The sequence below is a fragment of the Tiliqua scincoides genome, chromosome 2 (genome assembly GCF_035046505.1).
Source record: "Tiliqua scincoides isolate rTilSci1 chromosome 2, rTilSci1.hap2, whole genome shotgun sequence".
Classification (NCBI taxonomy): domain Eukaryota; kingdom Metazoa; phylum Chordata; class Lepidosauria; order Squamata; family Scincidae; genus Tiliqua; species Tiliqua scincoides.
In genome coordinates, this window is record NC_089822.1 from 101811302 (window position 1) to 101834397 (window position 23096).

General features: G+C 45.1%; 1 protein-coding gene and 1 pseudogene across 1 annotated transcript in view; one reads left to right on the forward strand and one right to left on the reverse strand.

The window, feature by feature from the left end:
• LOC136642116 (rap1 GTPase-activating protein 1-like) overlaps positions 1-23096 on the forward strand; it is a 35985-nt gene that overhangs the window by 7231 nt on the left and 5658 nt on the right. Inside the window, exons 5-15 of the mRNA XM_066618349.1 lie at positions 730-833; positions 1221-1299; positions 2410-2463; positions 2547-2630; positions 4292-4392; positions 5305-5434; positions 5700-5855; positions 8292-8363; positions 9805-9891; positions 12315-12449; positions 19350-19499. Coding sequence (XP_066474446.1) covers positions 730-833; positions 1221-1299; positions 2410-2463; positions 2547-2630; positions 4292-4392; positions 5305-5434; positions 5700-5855; positions 8292-8363; positions 9805-9891; positions 12315-12449; positions 19350-19499 — 1152 coding nt within the window. The remainder of the gene's footprint in view (positions 1-729; positions 834-1220; positions 1300-2409; positions 2464-2546; positions 2631-4291; positions 4393-5304; positions 5435-5699; positions 5856-8291; positions 8364-9804; positions 9892-12314; positions 12450-19349; positions 19500-23096) is intronic.
• On the reverse strand, positions 3005-3121 carry LOC136642325 (5S ribosomal RNA; annotated as a pseudogene).

Genomic DNA, 23096 nt, shown 5'->3' on the forward strand with positions numbered 1-23096 from the left:
AATAGATTCCTCTTTATCAAATGCATGAAGTGAAATTCTTTGTAGACAGGAGTGTGTGTGTGTGTGTGTGATATTAAATAGGTAGGGGGAAAACTGAAAACAGCAAATCAAATGCAAGAGGAAGGATTAAAAGCCTTATCTCATGATGAGCTTAAAGTTGAAAAAGATAACCATGGGGACAACAAACTCCTAGCTATATTGAGTTACCCTAAGTAACTCTGTAATGATTTTTTAAAAAAATCCTTTATCCCAATTAATGATCATAGGAATATTCAGATTCCAGATTTCATAATGCATCCTAGAGGGAAGAGAATCACTAGACTGATAAATGCTATAAATTAATGCTATAAAAAGTGCTTTCCAGGGCAGAAGAAAAGCAACTAAAGTGTCTTGTAGCACCTTAAAAGACTAACACATTTATTTTGGTATGTGCTCTTGGGAATAAGAGGCCACTTCTTCACATGCATGAGTAGAAGAGGCTATTTCTAAAGTCAAAGAGCACTTCTGCTTTGTGAAACTACATTCTGGGGTGAAGGTGAGCAGTTGATGGTCAGGAGAGCCAGTGTGGGACAGTGGCTGGAATTTTGAACGTGGCACAGGAAGAGTTGGTTTTGAAGCCACAAGCCATACCACTGTGAGCTTCCTTGGTGGTCTTTGTTTGGGAAAGAGTGACTGAGCCACCTGTCCTGTCTCTGGGTACCATGAAGTAAACAGCTTCTCTTGTTTTAGGAGCATCAAAATTTTTATGCCAATGACACTGCTTTGGGCTACTTGATCCTTTCGGTGAAGTATGAACAAGTTGATAGGCAAGACAATCTCCGTCTTCTCCTGAGGTAAATCCGCCTTTCAGGTAAACCTCGCAAACAGGCTCATTAAATGAAGGGTCAGGTGATTCACTTTTGTTTTGAGAATGGTGTCAGTTCCCTGATTTCTCATTTGGTCTAGTGCCTGTCTTCATCTCCTTTGTTGAACTTCTCTCAGTGACTGCCCTGGGAAGGTTCAGTTGTGGATTTCGGAAGAAACATATAGGGAGACATCTTTAGTGGAAAAACTGGCTGTTCTACTGCACAATTATCACATTACTCTTTCCTCCAAAAGTCAGATTTTGAAAGGGGATGGTGGGCGACAGCAGCAGCAGCAGCAGCAGCACCACCTCCTGGACACTGGAGACATTGCCTGATTTTCTTTTACCAGTTCTAATCTTCGTTGTTTTATGCCAGGGCTCGATCCAGTACCAGACATGACCTGATTCCTATTTCCTGCCTGAATGAATTCCCCAATGCTGTCCAAATGGCAAAGGTATGCTGCTGATAAGACTATAAAACAAGCAAGCAAAATAATTATTTTTCATAAGCTTACTTTCAAAGAAAATATGGGAATTTTGAACACTCCTGTTCTTGCTACACTTGCCTTGTATGTACTTCCTAGATCTTTCATGGTAGGCTCCTTTTACACACTTCCTTTGGTGTGATGAGCCCCTTAACAAAAGAGAGATCTAACACCCACCCTCCTATATCTCTTGTCTAGACTGCATTCCCCTACTGCAGTGGTTCCCAAACTTTAGGATCCCGCAGACCACTGAGGCAAATATTGGAATTGTCATGGACCTCATGCAACCCCTTCCATCTCCACCTCACCAAAAAATACAATTCAATTTGGTAGCCCATGGTGGAGCGCTCTGTGAGACACTGGAAATGCCAGCTACAAGGGGTCCATTCTCTGCCCTCTCTGATGGTCCATGGGGAAGCATCTCACCAAGTGAGTGCTCCTCCACAGACTACCAGAAAGGGTGAAGAATGGACCCTCCCACAGCTGGCACTTCAGTAAGCTTTGAACCACCAGAGAGTGCAGAGAACAGACTACCTACATCCACAGCTGACACGTCAATGGTTGTGAGGCAGCACTCACTTGTTGGGACACTGGAAGTGATCAAAGGTGGTCATCTTTTTTTTCCTGAGACCTGGGGGACCACTTCTCAGGGTTTCATGGACCACATGAAACAGACCACAGCTTGGGAACCACTGACCTACTGGAATGATCTGGAGCCTTCTCTCAATGGAAGTTTGCAGGCTGTATTTATGATTATTTAGGGAAGTTGTGGAATTTCCTTGCATAGGAAAGACAATCGCCCTGACTTTTGGGTATCAAGAGATTTTTCTGTCAGTACTTCTGGCTGGTGAGGTCACCTGAACCTGGGTCACCTGAATCTGATCTTGACACCAAGTGTTGGGGAAACTTGGTCCAGTCATAGACAGTGTGGAAACCAGAGTAACAGCTAACAAAAAGAGAACTTTCCCCAAGCTCTCAAGGAGTGCAACAGCTCATTCCAGTGGTAATGATGCCTATGGTTTGGCTAGACAGTCAGACACTTGCAGTGAAAAGGCTTATCCCGCCTCCTTTCTTCTGTAGTTGCTGTGTGAAGATGTGAATGTTGACCGCTTCTTCCCTGTGCTGTATCCCAAGGTAGGCGAACTGCAACTTCTCTCTCTGTCTCTGTCTCTGTCTCTGAGATAGCCTCTAACTCAAAGTGTTTCTCCCCTTCCCAGGCTTCCCAGCTCATTGTTGCATTTGATGAACACGTCATCAGCAATAACTTTAAATTTGGAGTCATCTACCAGAAACCTGGACAGGTAAAAGACTTCTTGTCTCTACACTTGTTGTCCCTCTCTTTCAAAGACCAGGAAAAAGATATCTGAGGAACCTCTGTCCATCCTCCAGTTCAGTTAGCCTTCCTTTTTCCGGGCACTACCATCCCTTTTTAGCTACCTCTCCACCCACCCACTCAGGCTCCCTCCCTCCAGTAATTAGAGGTAGGAGCAGTAGGCAATGGCAGACAAGATGACAGAAGAGATACTGAGCTGCCATTGGGTGCAGCAGCAGGAGCATCGATGCTTTGTGTATCATTCCCTCCTCCCCACTGCCCCCATCAATCTCACACATCGCCAGGCTGTGTTGGGGGAATATGGTTGGTTGGCAACCTTCAGTCTCGAAAGACTATGGTTTAAGCCTACAACACCCGGTATTCCCAGGCGGTCTCCCATCCAAGTACTAACCAGGCCTGACCCTGCTTAGCTTCTGAGATCAGATGAGATCGGGCATGTGCAGGGTAACAGTTGCTGTCTTGGGGGAATATGGTGGGGTGGGGAATGGTGTGCGTGATGCATCTACTGGCAGGAGTGCTGCTTCCGTTTCACAGTGGCAGCAATAAGTACCTGCCCCATCACTCAAGAACTCCACTGTATGTTTTAAGAATAAAGTAAGGAAAAGGAGACCACAGAATTAGAAATTGCCACTGAGCTCTCCAGTCAGGCTCCCCCCTCCCCCCCCCCCAAAAAAACCTATTCCTGCCTGGCAACTGACCTGCATAATAATAGAGATAAGGGCACTTATCCTGGAGGTAACAAGGCAATCAAAGACCATGTCCCCAATTAACAGCTAATTGACAATTAGGTTTTATTTTTAGTATGGCGTAATTAAGCCATACTTACTAACCTGCAGTGGAATGTCGTCCAAAGGGCAAAGCCTCCTGTGGCCTTGGAACTGAGTAATTGCTTCCAGGCCCTTCCTAGGCAGGAGAAGAGAGGAGCCTCTGGAGAGAGGGCTGCTTCCACTGGTTCCAGGAGCCACCGTGGAGGATGCTGAAGCCCCTGTGCAAAAAAGCTGCCCCACTGCTGCCCCAGTGAAGAGGAAGAGATGTGCTTTATTATTAGTAGTAGTATTTATATACCGCTTTTCAACAAAAAGTTCACAAAGCAATTTGCTAATGGCTCCCTGTCTCAAAAGGGCTCACAATCTAAAAAGATGCAAAAGAACACGAGCAGGCAGCCACTAGAAAAGCTGCCTCACTGCTGGGGTGAGGAGGGCCAATTACTCTCCCCCTGCTAAATTAAAGAGGAGCATCCATTTGAAAAAGTTCCTCCTACCCAGTTAGCAGGGGTAACTGGTGATTGAAGAGAAGGATGCTTCACGCTAACTGCTGAGAAGGATGGATGTGCTTCACATTATCAGTCCTTGGGAATAAGACCATGGGTTTTCAAAGAAGGTAAAGAGGAAGAGAATACTTTCTGCTACCCAAGAAGGTGGGTGGTAGTAAAAGAAAAGGAAGATGAGGGACGTGTGTGTGTGTGTGTGTGTGTGCGCGTGCGCGTGTGTGCGTGTGCGCGCGCGCATATGTATACTATAAGTGGTTGGATTTTGTTTCCATCGTACTCCTCATCAGATCAGGATAAGTCAAGAGCTTGAATGAGAAATGGCTTTCCTTCAGTCTTCTCTCACCCCTCTGTTTTTCTAGACCACAGAAGAAGAGGTCTTCAGTAATACAGAGGAGAGTGTAGGTTTCAGAGAGTTTTTAGATCTCCTTGGAGACAGGATCCAGTTGCAGGATTTCCGTGGGTACGTTCATGTTCTTTGGCACTATATGTCATTACAGCTAAATCATCTATATTGGAGTGTCAAACTCATTTCATACAGAGGGTCAAAGTTTGCATTCATGGTGCCTGCTGAGGGCTGAAAGTGTCATCATTAAGCAGGAAGTGACATAGTTACGCAGATGATGACCAGAAATAAACACTTTGTTCTCACATAGAAACTTGTTAGCTACAAATGAAAGAAGAGAAAATGTGCAAATCTTGTTAACGTTTTCAGGATATGAGAGAGCCCAATTACCATGCTTGGAGAACCCAATTATAACAGGGGCCAGATAAATTGCTTCCAGGGGCCGCATTCGGCCCATGGGCCTTATGTTTGACACCTCAATCTATATTGTATTGCATCTGTGACTGTTGAAGTGACTAGCTTCTTATGCTAGGGGAGCTCTTGGGATCTAGTTAGATGTGTGTTTACTTACATATACTTGCCCAATTGGGGTTTAGATTTAATTACAATTAGGAAGTTGTGAGGGGCTGCAAAAATAGTAGTTTGCCCCTACTGAGATTTTCATCTCAGTTGTCTCCTCCACTTCTGGTGCGCCATTTTTTAACCCAAAAAATTCCGTTGACTTGCTATAAATTGTTTTCCCCTTTAAAAGGAAGCATGGTAGCATAAAATTGGAATAAAAATCACAGTAGAGGTAAACTATGAAAGGTTCTGTACTACCCCCGGTTGTTTTGTATCATTTTGCAGCCCACCCCCCCCCCCCACTACTTATTTAAAATTAAATCTAGGCCCCATTTGGGGAAAGTTACATGATAAAACATGTGTCTAACTAGTCTTTTAGAGCAATCTTAAAGTGTTAATATCTTGTCTAATGTCCTCTTCTCTCTCTCTTTCTTCCATTCCTTAAATATGTGGCACTGATCTCCATAGTTTCCGAGGTGGCTTGGATGTTACAAGAGGTCAGACAGGAACAGAGTCTATTTACACCAATTTCCGGGGCAAGGAGATCATGTTCCATGTCTCTACGAAGTTGCCCTACACAGAGGGAGATACCCAACAGGTACTTTGAGAGAAATTGTGAAGGATAAGGAAGACAAAATGGTAGATGAGCCTCTTGCAGCCGGTGGATCTTTTAGTGTTGATGGAGCAAACAGTGAATGAAATGAAGAGATAGCAATCTGATTTTGGAACTGGTAAAGTTGTTTTTTAGAATAATTTGGGTTTTAAACTGAGATGGAAGACTGGGGATTGAGTAGGCCATGCTGAACAATTTGCTGCTTGAAAGGGTGACTTCTCTTAGTGTTCTCTTGTGTGTTCCTTTCTAGCTCCAGCGGAAGCGCCACATTGGAAATGATATTGTGGCCATTGTCTTCCAGGATGAAAATACTCCCTTCGTCCCTGACATGATTGCATCAAACTTCCTGCATGCCTATGTGGTAGTGCAGCTTCATCACAACACCCTTGGGGAGACTCTCTACAAGGCAAATACACACAGTCAATATTCACTGTGGGCATAGCCATAGAAAGTTCTAATATGTTATTGTACTACAGGTCCAGCCTTGTTATACATGGATTTTTTATACACAGATTTGACTCAACTTGAATGGCCCCTGCAGATGAGAAGGAATGTGCTGATTCCTAGAGAAGGGAAAAAATGCATCCCTTTAAAATCAGTTTAAAAAACTGATTTTAACAATCAGGCTTTAACAATAGCCTCATTAATGAGAGAGAGAGAGAGAGAGAGGGCAGCTGGCTGACAATCCATCAATCCTTCTCTCTCTCCAGGTGACCCCTTCCTCCCCCTGAGCATGTGAAAGGAAGGTGATCACTTTGCATTGGTGAAGGGAGGGGCTGAGTGACGCGCCTTTGTAAGTGCTTGGAGGACGACTGATTGATGGATTGTCTTCTTAATGACTCTTATCTTACATCACAAAGGTCAGCAAGGCTGTTTTTAAATCACCAGAGCAAAGAAACTTTGTTTTTAAAATTGATTTGTTATAGTGTGTTTTGTGAGTGCTTGGAACAGAACCCACACAAATAATGAGGCTCAACCTGTACTTGTATCTCTTGGGGCCCAATCCTATCTAACTTTCCAGTGATGATGCAGCCATAACAATGGGGTGTGTACTGCATCATGCAGTGGAGGGACAATCATGGAGGTCTCCTCAATGTGAGGGAACAGTTGGGGATGCATTGCAGCTGTAGTGGTGCTGGAAAGTTGGATAGGATTGGACACTTAGTCTGCTTTTATGGTTACATTGTTTTCTGGTGCCAGCTAGATCAGGGCAGTGCTGTGGAGTAAGAATTATGGAGCAACAGTTAATCTCTTGCCTGTATAATACATTGTTTATTCCACTTGTGCTCGTTCGTCCTAGTGGGAAGGACAAAACAGGAACCAGGATAAAATTTCTTTCCATATTCTTTCTTTATTGAAATATGAGGCTCCAGTCATGTCCTGCTGTGTTTTTTGCTGAGCAGGGGTAATAGAAAATATTTGTGCCATTCTCTGAAAATGGTGTTTATTGTACTCTGATATCTATACACGAGTACAAAATAGGCTTCAGTGATTATTGATATCATCAACAAGAGTCACTGTTGGTGTTCATACAGCCAAGCATTGGGAAAGAGAATAAAAAGCAATCCTGATAACAATTCAAGCTTATAAGCTTATCTTTAATGCTGTGTAAGAATCCAGGACAAATACTGAAATAAACAGCAGGTGAGATGTTATGGCTGCAGTAGTATATCGTGCCAGTATAATTCGCTGCCTTTTCAAGAAGATAATCAGTGTGGCAATAATGGTGATTGGGCAGCAGTGCTCCCCCCCCCCCCCAAGTAGCAGCTTGTTTAACCATTGGTGCATCTCAGTGACATGAGGTGAGGTCCAGGCCTGGGGAGGCATAGCCACGTGAATGCTCTTAATTTGCCACATTAAAGACCAACAACTCCCGGCCTCTACCCCCCTCCAGGATTACACATGCCTGAAAGACTGCTGAAATGAAGGGAATCCCTGTTCATGGAGGGTGAAAATCTTAGTTTAACGGGCTCCCATTCTGGTTCAGCATCTTGGACTCTATTCGGCTTAATAGTCATCTTGTTAGTAACCTCACTTTAGACCAGGGGTGTCAAACTCACTTCATCCCAGGGGCCATATTGGATTAATGGCACCTGCTGAGGGCTGGTGGGCTGAGGTCCAGAGTTCCAGGGCTGTCCCCCGCCTCCTCTGAACGCTGTGCTCAGTTGTGTCCAGAGGGTGTCCTGAAGCCAGGGAGGCTATGTGCCGACTCTCCGGCCCTCAGGATGCTGTTCTGAGGCTTCTGAAGGCCTTAAAACATCACTTCTAGTATTTCCAAAATCCCAGTAGTGAAGTTTTAAGGCCTTCCAAGACCTCAGAATATCATGATGGCACATGGGCTGCCTGGCCCTCAGAACACCTTCTGGATGCTACTGGAGTACAGTTCTGGTTGCATTTGGAGGGGGTGGCCCTGGAACTCTGTGGGCCACGTGAAGAAGTTCCATGGGTTGTATCCGGCCACAGGCCATATGTTTGACACCCCTGCTCTAGACTCATAGTATGTTGATTAAATTAGGTGATGACATCTGGCTGCAAAGCCTGTTTGATCACAGAACATAGTGAGATTTTTTTTTTTTAGATGGCATGTATCCTGGAGCAGCAATGACTATTGCTTTCATGTCTCTGAATAGTCTGCATGATATAAGAAAGAGATTTGTTTGTTGACTCTTGCTGATCTCAGATGCATACTGTAGATAAAAATGGTCTTTACATTCTACTGTGATAAGCTATTTCATCAGACAACAAGTTAGAACTGGTCAGTTTCCTCCTCCAGACTTTTCCCCCCTAAGCAGTCTTTTCTGCCACTACTCTTGATCACTTTGTCACTTCTGTTTGTTTTCAGGTTTCTGTTACAGCCCGTGATGATGTTCCCTTCTTTGGACCTCCTCTCCCAAATCCAGCAATATTTAAAAAGGTTCGTGCACCTGCTGGATCCCTACGGTATTAAAAATAAAGGCTTAAAGGTTTGGTGGTAGTGTTGACCATATTCCAACCTGTTGCATAATGCTTTTCCATGCAGTGACCTAGAGCTAGAAAAGTCCCAGGTACTTAGTACCCTAGGTTTTGAAAATTTCAGTGCTGGTACACATGACTTGGAAGTATTTTTCCAGCTCAAGATGAGTGCTGTGATTCAGCCGTGGCTCTTGTATGTTTCTACTACCGTTGTCCTTCAATATTTGTGAAAGTGCCTAATGTATACCTGGTGTATACATTGGTAAAAGTAGACAGTTCTCTGCCTGAAAGCTTACAGTCTTAATCTGAACATCTTCTTGTTTCTGTGCTCACCAGCTAAGAACTGGTCTATAGATTCAGAAAAATTATGCAATTGGTTCTGTTGAGCTTCTGAATGGAACTGAAGGACTATATGTTTAAATTTTCCCCTATGTAAAAGAACTCCATGCCTGCAGAAAGATAATGCATCAGGAAGAAAGGTAACCCAAATTTGCTAGATTTTGACATATTGGGAGTGGTTTTTGTTTCCTCTTAAAATGGGGCATAGAGGCTAGGTAGACTGCATGGGGGAAAGGGATTGTTAACAGTAGCACACAACAGGGATGTACTACATCAGTGTTTCTCAACCAGTGGTACAGGTATCACCAGTGATACTTGAGGTAGTGTCTGGTGGTACTCATGGGACCCTTGGACCCCTGCTGTCCAGTAGCAAGCCCAGGAATGTGAAACAACAAACAGCGGTAGGAGGCTCAGGGCCCAATTCTATCCAATTTTCCAGCACCAGTGCAGCCATAATGCAGCCCCAAGGTAAGGGAACAAATGTTCCCAATACTTTAAGGGGGCCTCTGTGACTGCTGCCCCACCACAAGATGCAGTGCATGCCCCATTGGCACAGCTGCACCGGCACTGGAAAACTGGATAGGATTGGGCACTTAGTGCGCAGAGCTCCAAAGCATGCTATTCTGTGCTTGAAAAAGCCCTCCCATCCATCCTGAGCCTCTTACTTGTGTTGGTGCATTTCATCTGGCCTCCCAACCCAGATGTTATTGCCAGTTACTTCTGGTGGTACTTCGAGTATGTGGGCCATGTGAAGTGATACGGCAGAGGACAAACTTTGAGCAACACTGTACTACATGATTATTCTGAATGTATAGACTGACTCTAAAGGGCCACCCAGTGAGGTGAATAGAGAAGTATTTTGAAATTGTGTATGATTATCTGTTCCTAACATTTGGTATTGACATGCAAGTATGAATAAGCTGGGTTTGTAAAGAAACATCCCAGAGCTCTTAGTTCTTTTGATTCTGTTACCAAAACAGTTCAATATTACTGGGTGATGTTAACAATGGACCCTGCAGAATCTTCTTGCTAACTGATTCTTCTTCTTCTTCTCCTTCCTGCAGGGCACAGAATTCCATGAGTTTATCCTGGCAAAGCTTATAAACGCAGAGTACAGTTGCTACCATGCTGAGAAATTTGCCAAACTGGAGGTGGGTGTCTTGACCTGCATTTGCTTTGTGTTAATATCTGTTGGGAGCCAAGTTCTGTATGAGTGCCAAAAAGAAGGCATCTGGAAGAAATGACAGGAAATGAAATGCAGGGTCAATGAGTAATAGGAAAATGGACTTTAGGGCTATTTCCAGTGCTATGCAGTTGCCTAATTGCAGTTGCCTAATTGCTTTGGGCAATTCCCCTTCAGGATATTTTTTAACTTTGAATTGCTGAAAACCAGAAATGGATTAAAGGGCTGAGTACATTTTGGGTCCTTATGAATTCCTTCAAGAAGAGAACTGTAAAGCACATTGCTAAGTAGCGGCTGGTGAGATGAATGAGTAATTTGCAACCAGCTTGTAGTCTTGCAGTAGCAGCTGGTCCTTACTTCGTAGAATCTGGAGGAAGGCAGTCACAGGAGGACCTCCTGTGCTGTAGAGGGATGGTTCTGCCCATGTTCACACACCTGACTCTTTTCTTCCAGTATTTCATGGATTCATTTATTTATCACACTTGTATCCTTGCCTTCCTCTAAAAAGCAGTAAAATTCAGGCAAGATCTGAGTTCCTTAAAAGTAAAAGAGACAGGTAAATGAACAGGTATATATAATATTAGTTGTTTTGTTCTCAATACCTTATCTAATGATAACAAGCATAGAATTGGCCTTTACTGCTGCCACACATTGGGTCGACACTTTCATTGACCTGTCCACCACCACCCCAAGATCTCTCTCCTGATCTATCACAGGCAGCTCAGAACCCATCAGCCTATATGTGAAGTTTTGATTTTTTTGCCCCAATGTGCATGACTTTACACTTACTTACATTGAAACACATCTGCCATTTTGCTGCCCATTCTGCCAGTTTGGAGAGATCCTTCTGGAGCTCCTCACAATCACTTCTGGTCTTCACCACTTGGAAAAGCTTGGTGTCGTCTGCAAACTTAGCCACCTCACTGCTCAACCCTGTCTCCAGGTCATTTATGAAGAGGTTGAAGAGCACCGGTCCCAGGACAGATCCTTGGGGCATACCACTTTTCACCTCTCTCCATTGTGAAAATTGCCCATTGACACCCACTCTCTGTTTCCTGGTCTTCAACCAGTTCCCAGTCCAGGAGAGGAACTGCCCTGTAATTCCCTGACTGTTGAGTTTTCTCAGCAGCCTTTGGTGAGGGACCTTGTCGAACGCCTTCTGAAAGTCCAGATATATAATGTCCACGGGTTCTCCCGCATCCACATGCCTGTTGACCTTCTAAAAGGTTTGTGAGGCAAGACTTACCCTTAGAGAAGCCATGCTGATTCTCTCTCAGGAAGGCTTGTTTGTCTATGTGTTTTGAGATTCTATCTTTGATGAGGCATTCCATCATCTTACCTGGTATAGATGTTAGGCAGACTGGCCTATAGTTTCCCGGGTCCCCCCTCCTTCCCTTTTTAAAAATCGGTGTGACATTTGCTATCTTCCAATCCTCTGGCACCGTGGCCCTTTTGAGGGACAAGTTGCATATTTTAGTCAAGAAGATCAGCAACTTCATTCTCCTCATTCCAAGGTGGGGGCTGTACATCAAAGGGAGTGGGAAAAGATGTGCTCAAAGAGTATCTAGTGCCCAAAGAGTCTTCCTCAAGCAGACTTACTGCAAGAAAGCGTGTGTGTTTTTTTCCAAGCATAGGGAAAGCATGTGTGTTGCTTTATTTTCCATTATCTGGTAGCACCAAGCCAATGGCACAGAAGAGGCTTTAGTGGGAGCAGGAACAAAACAGCTGGATGTTGCCTTGCTCATGTGGATCTTTTTCCCTGTGGGGGATGGGAAGCTGGGTTGGCCTGAAAAGTGGGCATACCTACTACAGTTACTTGGGGCTAATTTGGATAACAAAGATGGCAAGTGTAGATAATGGGATTAATGGAATCTCTGGAGTTCAAGACCTGACAAAGCTGTTGTGTGACATGCATTCTCATGTGAAACTCTCTGCCTTCATGCTAGCTACATCACCAATGCCCCAATGTGGTCATGTGAACTAGCCTATAGTCCAAGGTGACCTAGCAAATGTTTTCCAATATGTTAGTTGATACCACAGACTTTACGTAAAATATTTGTATCCTGCCTTTCTCTTATACAAGAGACCCAGGGCAGCTAACAATTAAAAATAAAGTACAATCTATAATACAAAATATAACAATAAAAGCAGCAAACAACCATAAATCACAGTAAAGACTAAACCATTTGTAAAACTCAAAGCCATTTACAATACATCATTTAGCTGGACAGTTTGCATAGTCTCTGCAAAATAGGTTCACAAAAGTTACTAACCTAAACAACATTGCCTGCTGCTCACTCACTCATTTGCATGCTCTCTCCTTGTATGCTGTCTCCCTGTACTTTTATGCTGTTTGTTCTCTAATATATGTGCACTCTCTTTCTGGAACAGGAACGAACCCGCAGCGCCCTTCTTGAGAGCCTTTATGAGGAGCTTCAGATACGTAGCCGTAGTATGATGGGCCTGGCCTCTGGGGATGAAGACAAAATAGAGAATGGCGGTGGTGGCTTCTTTGAGAATTTCAAGGTGAGAAAGTAGATGCGGAATTCTTTTTCGGTGTTTATCTGAAATGCACACTAATGTTGATTTTGTGTTTATCCACTTCATGTTGCTTTGGAAGATATACAGTCAGCCCGCATCTTTCCTGAGGGTTGGGTTACGATGTCAGCACATAAAGCCAAAATCATATATAGTCGAAACTCCCTTAAAGTCAACAAATGTGTACTGCCTCTTTAAGAGCTAAAAGCACAATATGAGAGGCATGTGGGAACTGAGGGATCAGCAGCCATTCTCTCATTCATGCTCATCCCAGAGCATAAAAACAGTAAGTCGAACAACAGGCACAATTGCGTGCACTATTGAAATTATTATTTTTTTGTCTTTTTTTTTTGAGTGGGGCAACTGTGCATACTTGAATTTGGACAAGATGCAGGCCAACTATAATTACTCTTTTATATAATGCTTTTGGAGTGTTGAAAGCAGTCGCCCTTACAACTGAAAGGTAGGTCTGCAATACTCTTTCCATCTGGTAGCTATAACAGGTAGAGGGGCTGAAGCTAAACAGCAGACTTACCTAAGGCCAGGGACTTGCTGACTCGGAGCACGGTCCTTTAGCCACTGAGTTATGCCAGTTCTCTATATTTGCTTTTCAAACAGCTGTTCTTAGCTAGCTACTCACTAAAGTCTTCTACTACATGCCTGGCTGCCTATTGTAGCTAAGCTGTTAAGGCTGGGGAATCAGTAGCACAAAAGTTATGTATATCTGCATTCACCTCCACGACTCACTCTGGTGCCCACAGGTCTTACAATATTAGCTTGTACATCTTAATGTGCACAGCCTCCCTGAGCCACTGAAGGCCTCAGAAGGCCTGCCAGAGGCCTTCGAAAGGCACTTCTGGTTTTAGCAAAAACTGGAAGTGCCTTTTTACGGCCTCTAGCAGGCCTTCTGAGGCCCAAGGAGGCCTCCCAGTGCCTCACACCTCAATGCCCCAGGGGGATGTGAAGTTTTTTTTTGTCCCTGGGTGCCAGACCCCTTAGCTATGCCACTGAGAAAAGTGAAAATAACTTTTTTTTTTAAATGAGAAATTATTTCTGAAAAGTTGTAAATAGTAATGCAGATGTAATATCACAGGGTAAGTAGTTGCAGCATCTCATGCACAGAACCACCATCTTATGGAGAAAAAAATTCCATGTCCTTTTCTTTCCCACTGCTTTTAAAATGGGGGTGTTGTCAACAGTAACCAATCAGATGCCTCTGGCAAGCTCACAAGCAGGCATTAAAGCAAAAACCCTGCCTTTTGATTTGTCCTGATATTTGGAAGGATATTGCCTCTGCAAATGGAGGTTCCCTTTAATTATCTACTAGTCAGAGGGGCTTCTGTGGGTGAGACAGGATGGAGCACTGATTGGTGGAGCTGAGGAAAGGTGTGGTGGGGGCAGCTTGTAGCACCTCTGCTTTTAGGAGGTTCCATTATACCCTGAGGAATAGGAGGCAAATGTTTTGAATGACTTAAGAGCCAGCGAGATGTTTTAGGCAACAGGGGAGAAAGGGGTGGAAGTTGATGACAACAGTAAGAGGAGGAATGCAGTTCTTGCTGTTATAGCTAGATCAGCTTCCCTCTCTAACCTATTTATCCTCCTGCTAAGACCCTTCCTCTGCTGCTGTCCTTCCACTCTGAGCCAAAGTGCAAGGGCAGCTGAGTGGAGGTCACTGAGCTGGGAAAGGAACAAAGGAGAGAGTGAGGAGGAAGCAGCCACATTTCAGAAACAATAACAGAGGAAATTGACTACAGCACCTCAGATGCTAGTCATTGGATCTGAGATGCCAATGGCAGCTGGGTCCCTTGAATTATATAGCCTTGCTTTAGGGGGCTAGGATTCAGTTGCTTTTCTTCATCTTGTTTCTTTCTGGAGTGTAAATGGTGGAGAGTAGAAGAAATGAGGATGGGATAAGGATGAAAAGGCAATTCCTGTGTGTTCATTATTTTGCAGTCCTAATGTTGTACAATCCCTCCTGTCCCAATGGTGAGAGGTTCCAGAGGCAGGGGTTTAATTTCCTTTGGTGAAAGAGAGCACTAGAGACTTCTGATGCCTTTGCACTAATTGCTTTATTTACAAATATGGAAGCAGAGGTTGGGAGAAGCAAATGGGCATGCATATAGCTGGCAGCAAATGAGCTCGCCCTGCATCAGAGAGAGCCCCTGCACTCCAAGGATGCTTCAGCCAATTTCTCGTTCTCCTCTAACTTCAAATCATGAACAGGCTCCATGAATGGTGTTTCTGTCCCCTGTCAATAACTGGTGGGTGTCACCTTCCCAGCTCTTATAACATTTGAAAGACTGGAGAGACATTCACAGCTGTCCAGGGACACTGAACTTTATTGGTTAAATCCATAACCCCAGGCAAGCAAAACCGTAGTGATGGGGACTAAGTGTGTTAGCATCTTTCAGTCTGGGAAGATTACGGTATCGCACTCTGAAAGGTGGTTCTGGAACAGCATCTAGTGTGGCTGAAAAGGCCGATTCGGGAGTGACAATTCCTTCCACACTGGGAGCAAGTGCAGTCTGTCCCTGGTCTGTCTCCCTGACTATGGGCCTTCCTTCTTTGCCTCAGTCTGTTGGGCAAGTGTCTCTTCTAACTGGGAGAGGCCATGCTGCGCAGCCTGCCTCCAAGCGGGACGCTCAGAAGCCAAGGTTTCCCATCTGTTGAGGTCCATTCCTGAAGCCTTCAGATCCCTCTTGCAGCTATCCTTGTATCATGCACAGTAATTAAGATGATAAAGCTTATTGCAAGTCTTGTAGCCAGGTCATACAGTGGTCTTAGTTCCCATCAATGTAGTTGCAGTCCTCTTTCAGGACTATGGGTATCCTGCCCTAGAAAAGAATCCTGTCTGAAGGAAACACTTGTTATATGCCATGTCTACAGTATGAATGTTCAACTTAGATTTCCTTATTCAGCATAATTTTAGCCTGGTTTTGCTAGGAGCATTGAGCTATGCAGGACACTGGAGCCCCCTGTCCTGTGAAGATCTTGCTGACCCACACCCTCTAGCCTGACTCTGGATATCTCTTGAAGCAGTGCCTGTTCATCTTAAAACTTGTCTTCTCAGAAGGGTCAGTGGCTATTTTCAGAATGACCTCTGCAATTAGTACTAAATTCTGCATCTCTTCTGCTGTTATACAGAGTTGTGTACCCTGCATATATTCCCTCCACTGACTGTGTTTTCCTAACTCACATCCACACATTTTTTTCAGAATACAGTACAGTTTTTTGGAATACAGCCCTTCCAAACTTGTTATTACTTTTGTAGGGAGGTGCAGCTTCCTCTATGTTCTAACCAGAGAAGGGGATTAGAACAGAGTCCACAATGATATCTGCCTTGCCAGCTCTTCTCTAAGAATTTACTGGGAGCAGGATAAAAGTGCCACTTTCTTTAATGGACTCTTCCCCAACTTCCAATCCGAAGCCATGAGCACACTGTCATCCTTTCTTGAGACATCTGTTGCTGGACTGGACCACTTTCTGACTCCAGTCAAAGGGTGGGGGCTGAGTCTAATCTTAGCTCATATGTGCACTATACGCTTAAATCAGTTTTATAATCATTTCTGCTTCCCAGGGAAACCTATGTCCTAGAACGGTAGTTCTGTGTTCAAACCTGAAATTAATGCATTCATACTATGAGGGCAGGTTATGAATTTAGTCTAACGATTTGAAATGTAATGTTTTGAAGCATCGTTTAACAATACACAAAAAATTAGCAGTTAGCATGTTTGTACTGGATGATTGTGTCTGTTAATAAGTATGGTGCAAACTGGTTTTGATGTAAATTTGCAAACGTGTATTTGTAATATCTATACATTCTAAGGAGCTCAAGTGAAGAATCCTCAGCAAACCACAGTTCATGGTGTAGATGAATGGTGAATTTGCAGTGTAGATGTATTCTCATAGAATGCTCTTCTCCCTGACATGGTGGTTTTGAATGGGCAAAATGTTTTTGATACTGGGGAACCTTCAGACACTCAACAATACTGCAGCAGTCTTACAACCCCTGCTGATTCTGGGGCCAAAGAGGGGCCACAGATCAAAGACCACTGTGGTTAAAGACCACAAAAGGCATAGAAAGCTGTAGCATGGCCATAAGGTCAGGTTTGGAACAGGTCTCGAAAGAAAGCAGCTCATGAGGCTGAAGGGACTGTTAAAGGCGCTTTATGGAAATGTAGTGTTTTGTTTTGTTTTTACATGTGATTAAAAAAGAGAGGGAAGAGGGCTATCAATTTAATACGTGACTAAGAATTCAAATTATTTTCATCAACTGAATTCAGTAAGCAAAAAATATCACCAATAAATAAATGATGAATATTCATGAGAAAATTATGGAAATAATATGGCAGGCACTCGTGCTGTTGAAGTAGATCTTGGGTTGCAGTGGGAAAGTTGTCCACTTGGTGCTGTTTGAAGAGGGAACTGTCCCTTTGGATACAACTGTAGCAGTTGGAGGGAAGACAGTCATTGCAGTGTCCAGCTCCTTAGCGTTTAGGGTGACTTTGCTTCACTTCTAAAGAGACAAAATAGTTCTACGATCTCTAGGGAAACTCTGTTTAGCCCAGAAGAGGAAAGGTGGGTATTTTGTAATTAACTGCTTGAAAGACAATAGGAAGTAATTGCTCTCTTGTGCCGTTGAGGGCAATCTAAGCTGGACTAGGTTTAAGCTACAAGATTTGTATAATCATGTTTACATGAAAGTATCACTTTGGAGTGTTTCCTGAAATTTTAACTGTGAGTTTGGTTCACTTGTTGAAAAATGAATTCTTCCCCATGTGTTGAAATTGGAGATGCCTTCACAATTCCCCCTTGGGATATATGTTACTGTACATTAAGCTTGGTACATGTAAAAACAGGTAGTGGAAAGCACTAGTTACTTAAAGACGATGAGCACCCTTCCATCTTGGAAGTGAAGGAGGGGCAATAATTGATGTTGACATTAGATGATTGGAGTAAAATTTATCTGGAGTTAGAATAGAATGTATTCAGTAGATTGTTGATCCTGTGGCATGTGAAGCATCTGTGATGGAAGAGACACCTTTTTTTTAAATCACCTTGACTATTAGCTCCCCTGTTTGGCACCTGGATAGAGAAGGAGAGTTGAAAAACTAAAGGCGTAATCCAAAGGCACCCTTGGACTGACGCAAGTCCCTTGTGCCGGCCCAACGTTGTCGTGAAAGTGCCGTAAAACACTTTTGCGCCGACATAAGGTGTCGTAAAGTGTTCCCCATGCCGACGCAGGCCTTGGGATGGGGTGAGTTTGCATCAGCTGAGCTTAGCCAGTGCAGGGGTTGGGGGGAGTGTGGGGAGGAGGCAGGCGGCAGGCATTTTGAGGCGGGCTCAGGGCTATCGTTGAGCGTTCCCAGGGCGGGCAGGGAGCGGTTGGCGGGGCCAGGATCCAGCACTTATGCCAGAATCTAGTTCCATTCATGTACAGCCCGGGGCAGTCCCGGGCTGCTCCGATTTACCCCAGTGGGGCTGCTGTGGCTCTCCCCAGGGTAAGGGGAAAAACCTCCCCTTGCCTTGGGTCAACCCACAAGCTGCTTGAAACTTGCGCTGGGTACAGCACAGGCCTGCCAGCCTGCCTGTTGCAGCGCAAGATAGAATTGGTCTGCAAAGAAGCTTGACCATGAATATGCAACTGCTACAGATAGGAAGTTTATACAGTCCTTAGCATATCCTGTTTTTTGCTCCATGTTATTTTGTAGCACAGACAAATCTTGAATTCTGTACTCGCCAAGTTAGGGCTGATGCTTTTAATGATCTGTGTATATTTGACTCTGCTTTCTGCTTATACTGTTCATAATAGTCCGTGGCCAAGGCTGAAGTCTTCTATGTGTATAGATTGTAGTGTGGCAGGTTACATTAAAAATGTTTCCCCACATTAACACATTTTTGCCTGGCAACATTTGGTCCCTGCTGCATATATGCAACGTTGGGCAGAAATGGCTTAAACAAAAATTTCCTCCATCTAGTAAATATGGACAAAGGGCTGCGCTAAACCTTACTCCCTAATGTCCTCGATTTTTACAGATGAAGTTTCTATGCGCTTAATTTGGGTGGGGAGCATTCAAAAATGCAATCATCCATTTGGTTGGAGTGTTATAATCCAAATTTCTACCACATCACCCTATTTTGCCTCATTTTGCATAATGTGGGTCTGGTCTACCTAGGACACAGAACAAGATGGTAGAATCCTAGAGCAATAGACCAGTGGAGCTTGAAGCGGTGGAGTGCTGTTTTAGGATGTTCTTTCACTTTAAACAAAACTTCTGTGTAATTAAAAAGGACCTGGCACATCAGCAAGGCATGTCCTAGCCCAATTAACTCCACGCTATGCTAGTTTTCCACTTGAAGAGGTTTGTTGTTTCCCCCCCCCCCCCCCCGCTCACAGAAACATTCAACACTCTGATTTCTCCATCTGCAGGCTATTCCCACTTCAATGTCCTGCATATGTCAGACCAGACCATGTGGACATGGACATGTTTGTATTTATAGAATATTTTTGTTCCAATAACATTGAAGAGAGAGCTTGCTCTCTCGAGCTGTGCTGTTGAGCATTCAGAGTGCCATGGACTGTGTGATTTACCAGGGAGTTATGATTCTGTTGGCCAGAGTCCTCTCTTGTTTAAAGGAGGTTTGCAGGAGACTGAGGGCAGAGTGTGTACTTTTTAAGACTATGTGCCTCGGGAGGATTTGGGTTAGGTTCATTCTGTCCACTTTTCTGCCTGAGCTTTACTAAGCAGTGGGAATCTTGACCACACTAACATTACTTCCCTCTGCTTCCCTCTATCCTACCCACTACTGTCCTGTGGTGCTCCATGATGTCATTTTGTGTGTCTGTGAACATGTCTGTGTCTGTCTCCTTGTTGACCTTCTCTCCAGCGGGTGATCCGAGGCCGTAGCCAGAGCCTGGATACCATGGGCATAGCCATGAGGAAGCAGCAGCAGCCGTCTACTCCACCTACCCGCCCGGCTACTGCTGGTCTTGCCCTCAACCAGAGTGTCGCCGAGGGCCCCAAGGCTATTGCTGCGGTAAGGTATTGGGGAGGTGGACTGGTGGATTGGGGACCCCTTCAGTGTCCCCCCTGCCCCTCTTTCCTGTGCATCTCCTGCTCATTCAGATTTTGTGTGTCACTACTAATTTTGCCATGTTTATGTGAAGTGGAGTGTCTCTGTGAATATTGCTTTTTCAATCTCTGTGCTCATTTCCTTACCATGTTCTCTGTAACCAACTACATTCATGTGCTGATTCTGACTCTGACACAGTATGTGAGGATGAGATATACATTGCTTGCTTTTGGGGAGAGTCTGAATATGGTAAAATGTAGAGACCACCTGCCACATTCTTTAGCCAGGCTATTCTTGACTTTAAGTCAAGGGCCTTTTCAGTTTTTTTATATCACCTATCCCAGCCACCCCACCCCGCCAAATGCAGTAAAATGAAATTTTGAAATTAACTTGAAGGTTCCTGTTTGGGTAAAAATAAAAATTTGAAGAATGTTGAGAGAGGCAAAATAATTTGACAAGGCTACCACAAGTCTAGGTCTGCACAGCCCTACCCAGTTCCTGCATAAAACCTGTGGGCTCATAATATGCAGCGCAAGTGAGTGGCAGATGGCTCCCAGAATCCAACCTGACTATGCACCTATGTCAGATATGTTTAGTGGGGCTATTGGTATCCTTTCTCCTTCTGCAGCCTTAGATGTCCTGTAAAGAATCTTGAGCGGATGAAGAAATTCTCCCTGCTGTTGGGCAAAGCTGATAAGACTTGCTGGGACTAGAGAGTCCAGGAATGCATTTCTGCTAAATGTAGTATTCTGCTCCATATTTGGTACTTTCTGCTTGGGAGGAAACAGCTCAGGAGAAAGCTATGAGAGAAGCAAAAGCAGGTTCTGCCCATCCTCACTACAGAGAATTTGGTGAGGCTGTTCTGTCTACAGCAGGTGTTTGCATACCTAATCCAGCCTGCCAATGATTGACTTGACTGTTAGGTGTGAAGTAGTAGTGTCTGCCTGGAAGCAAGGGGGGGGGGCTCGGAATGCTGTAATGGAAGCTGTTCTTTCACTTGGCATTCAGATTTAACTTGATAAGATTTGTAAACTGAGCAAGTTTAGGGTGACTTCTGATGATCCAAGTGAGCCAGGATCACCCCTTGTACAGGCACTGAGAGCCAAATGAGAGATGCCATAACCCACCACGCTCCTCCACACTTTCTCTTCTGCTCCACTGCTTTCTTCTTTTTCCAATCCAGGCAGTAGATGGAGGAAGGAGGAGCAGTGGAGATCACTAGGCAGATGGAGGTGGGTGCTCCCTGATGATCAACTGTCTGAGGCAACTCATGGATGGGCTAATGCTGAGCAAGGAGTTGTTCGCCTCTCTCCTCTGCCCTGTTCCAGTGCTCTGTTCCAAGTGGTCCCTCTAATTTTTGAAGAAAAGAAAGGTTCCAGTTGCAAAACTCTGATATCAGGTCCAGTTGTGCCCTGAATCCCGAGTACATATTACGAAAAGCTTATTGTGGAGAGACCCTAGGCAGCTGGAAACTTTAATTGCAGCCACAATATGGGAAATACGTTGGTGTGGACCCATCCTTAAACAGTGCTTAAGACGCTGGGGACGGAGCCACCTGAAAAGCCTATGTTCTACCACTGAGCCGCATCCCACCCCTACAAAGTAAGAGCACACCATAGAACACCTTTCCCTCAGATCAGAGGATTTGGGATTAGGCTTAAACCTTAGCACCACTGCTGTCAGGATACCAAACACTCTTGTACCACCTTATTGCCATGTTAGGGTGGTGGCCACAGGATAAATGGCTAATTGCTATAGGGCAGGGGTCAGGGAACTTTTTTACCTCTTACCCCCCAAAAAATTTATAAACGCAGACGTTACCCCCTTGATTTGAAAGTAAGGAAATCATACATCCAATAATGTAGTAGTTAGTAGCCAGGTAGTTAGTAGCCAGGTAACCCCCCAGTATAGGTAGTCAGTAGCTAAGTGATGTCCCCAGTATAGGTAGTCAGTAGCCAGATGACCCCCCAGTATAGGTAGTCAGTAGCCAGATGACCCCCCCAGTATAGGTAGTTAGTAGCCCGGTGATCCCCCCAGTATAGGTAGTCAGTAGCCAGATGACCCCCCCAGTATAGGTAGTTAGTAGCCCGGTGATCCCCCAGTATAGGTAGTCAGTAGCCAGATGACCCCCCAGTATAGGTAGTTAGTAGCCCGGTGATCCCCCCAGTATAGGTAGTCAGTAGCCAGATGACCCCCCAGTATAGGTAGTTAGTAGCCCGGTGATCCCCCCAGTATAGGTAGTCAGTAGCCAGATGACCCCCCCAGTATAGGTAGTTAGTAGCCCGGTGATCCCCCCAGTATAGGTAGTCAGTAGCCAGATGACCCCCCCAGTATAGGTAGTTAGTAGCCCGGTGATCCCCCAGTATAGGTAGTCAGTAGCCAGATGACCCCCCAGTATAGGTAGTTAGTAGCCCGGTGATCCCCCCAGTATAGGTAGTCAGTAGCCAGATGACCCCCCAGTATAGGTAGTTAGTAGCCCGGTGATCCCCCCAGTATAGGTAGCCCAACGATGCCCCCAATAAAAATAAATAAACAATACTCACCTTACCTCGATCCCACGTCGGTCGGCGCGGCTTTTCTTCTTCCTCCCGCTCTGTCCACTCGGCGGGAGACACTGACGGCCCGGCGCTGTGTGATGACATCATCACTACAGCGCCGGGCAGCTCCAGTCTCCCGCACAGAGCGGAGAGAGCGGGCGGCTGCGATACACGCAGGCTGTGGATACAGCCTGAGTGTATCGCCTGCTCCCTTCCGCTCACCGCATCTGAAGGTGAGCGGAAGGGAGCAGGGCAGCGGGCGGTGTGCACACAGCGCACCAGCCCGCTGCCGGCCCCCTGGAGCGGGTGGAGAGCGGGTGCGCTGACTCCCTCCGCTACCTCCCCGCCCGGCGCCCGCACACAGTTAGGTAAGGCAACCTTACCTATCGCTTCTTCGTCTGACACTCCTCGCAGGCAGACTGAAGATGGCGGCTCTGGATCAGGTGGTACCCGCTCTCTCTACAGCGCTTGCGCCATACACGTAAACGCTGGAGCAGTCCACTGAGAGAGCGGGGGGGGGAGCAGAGCAGAGAAGGAGGATGCGGTGACACTGACACACACTGACACTGGCCGTCCGTGCTATAATGGACCGTAATAACTGCTGCTATGCCGATAGTTCCGCCATTGGCCAGCGCAACCTCCTCATTACCCCCAGATTTTCACTTTTACCCCATTTGGGGTAATTTACCCCTGTTCCCTGACCACTGCTATAGGGCAATGGAAAAGAAGTACTGCACCTTCCCTCTTTTCTTTGTCTTATTACTATCTTGACTGAAGTAGACATTGAATACATGTGCAGCTGTGCCAGGCAATGATTACAGTTGGCTCCCTATTTCTGCCCCCTCCCCACCATGTCATGCCTAGTAGAACTTGCTTTTTGCCATGGCATTCCATGTTTCCCTGCCCTTGGCTGGCAGTAGCACTTTGGGTGCTAGAAACGTGCTTTCACCGAACATTGCACTGGTGGGGTGGAACCAGGCATGAAGGTGCGGCTTTCGGTTGCAGCTCCATATTACCATAATGT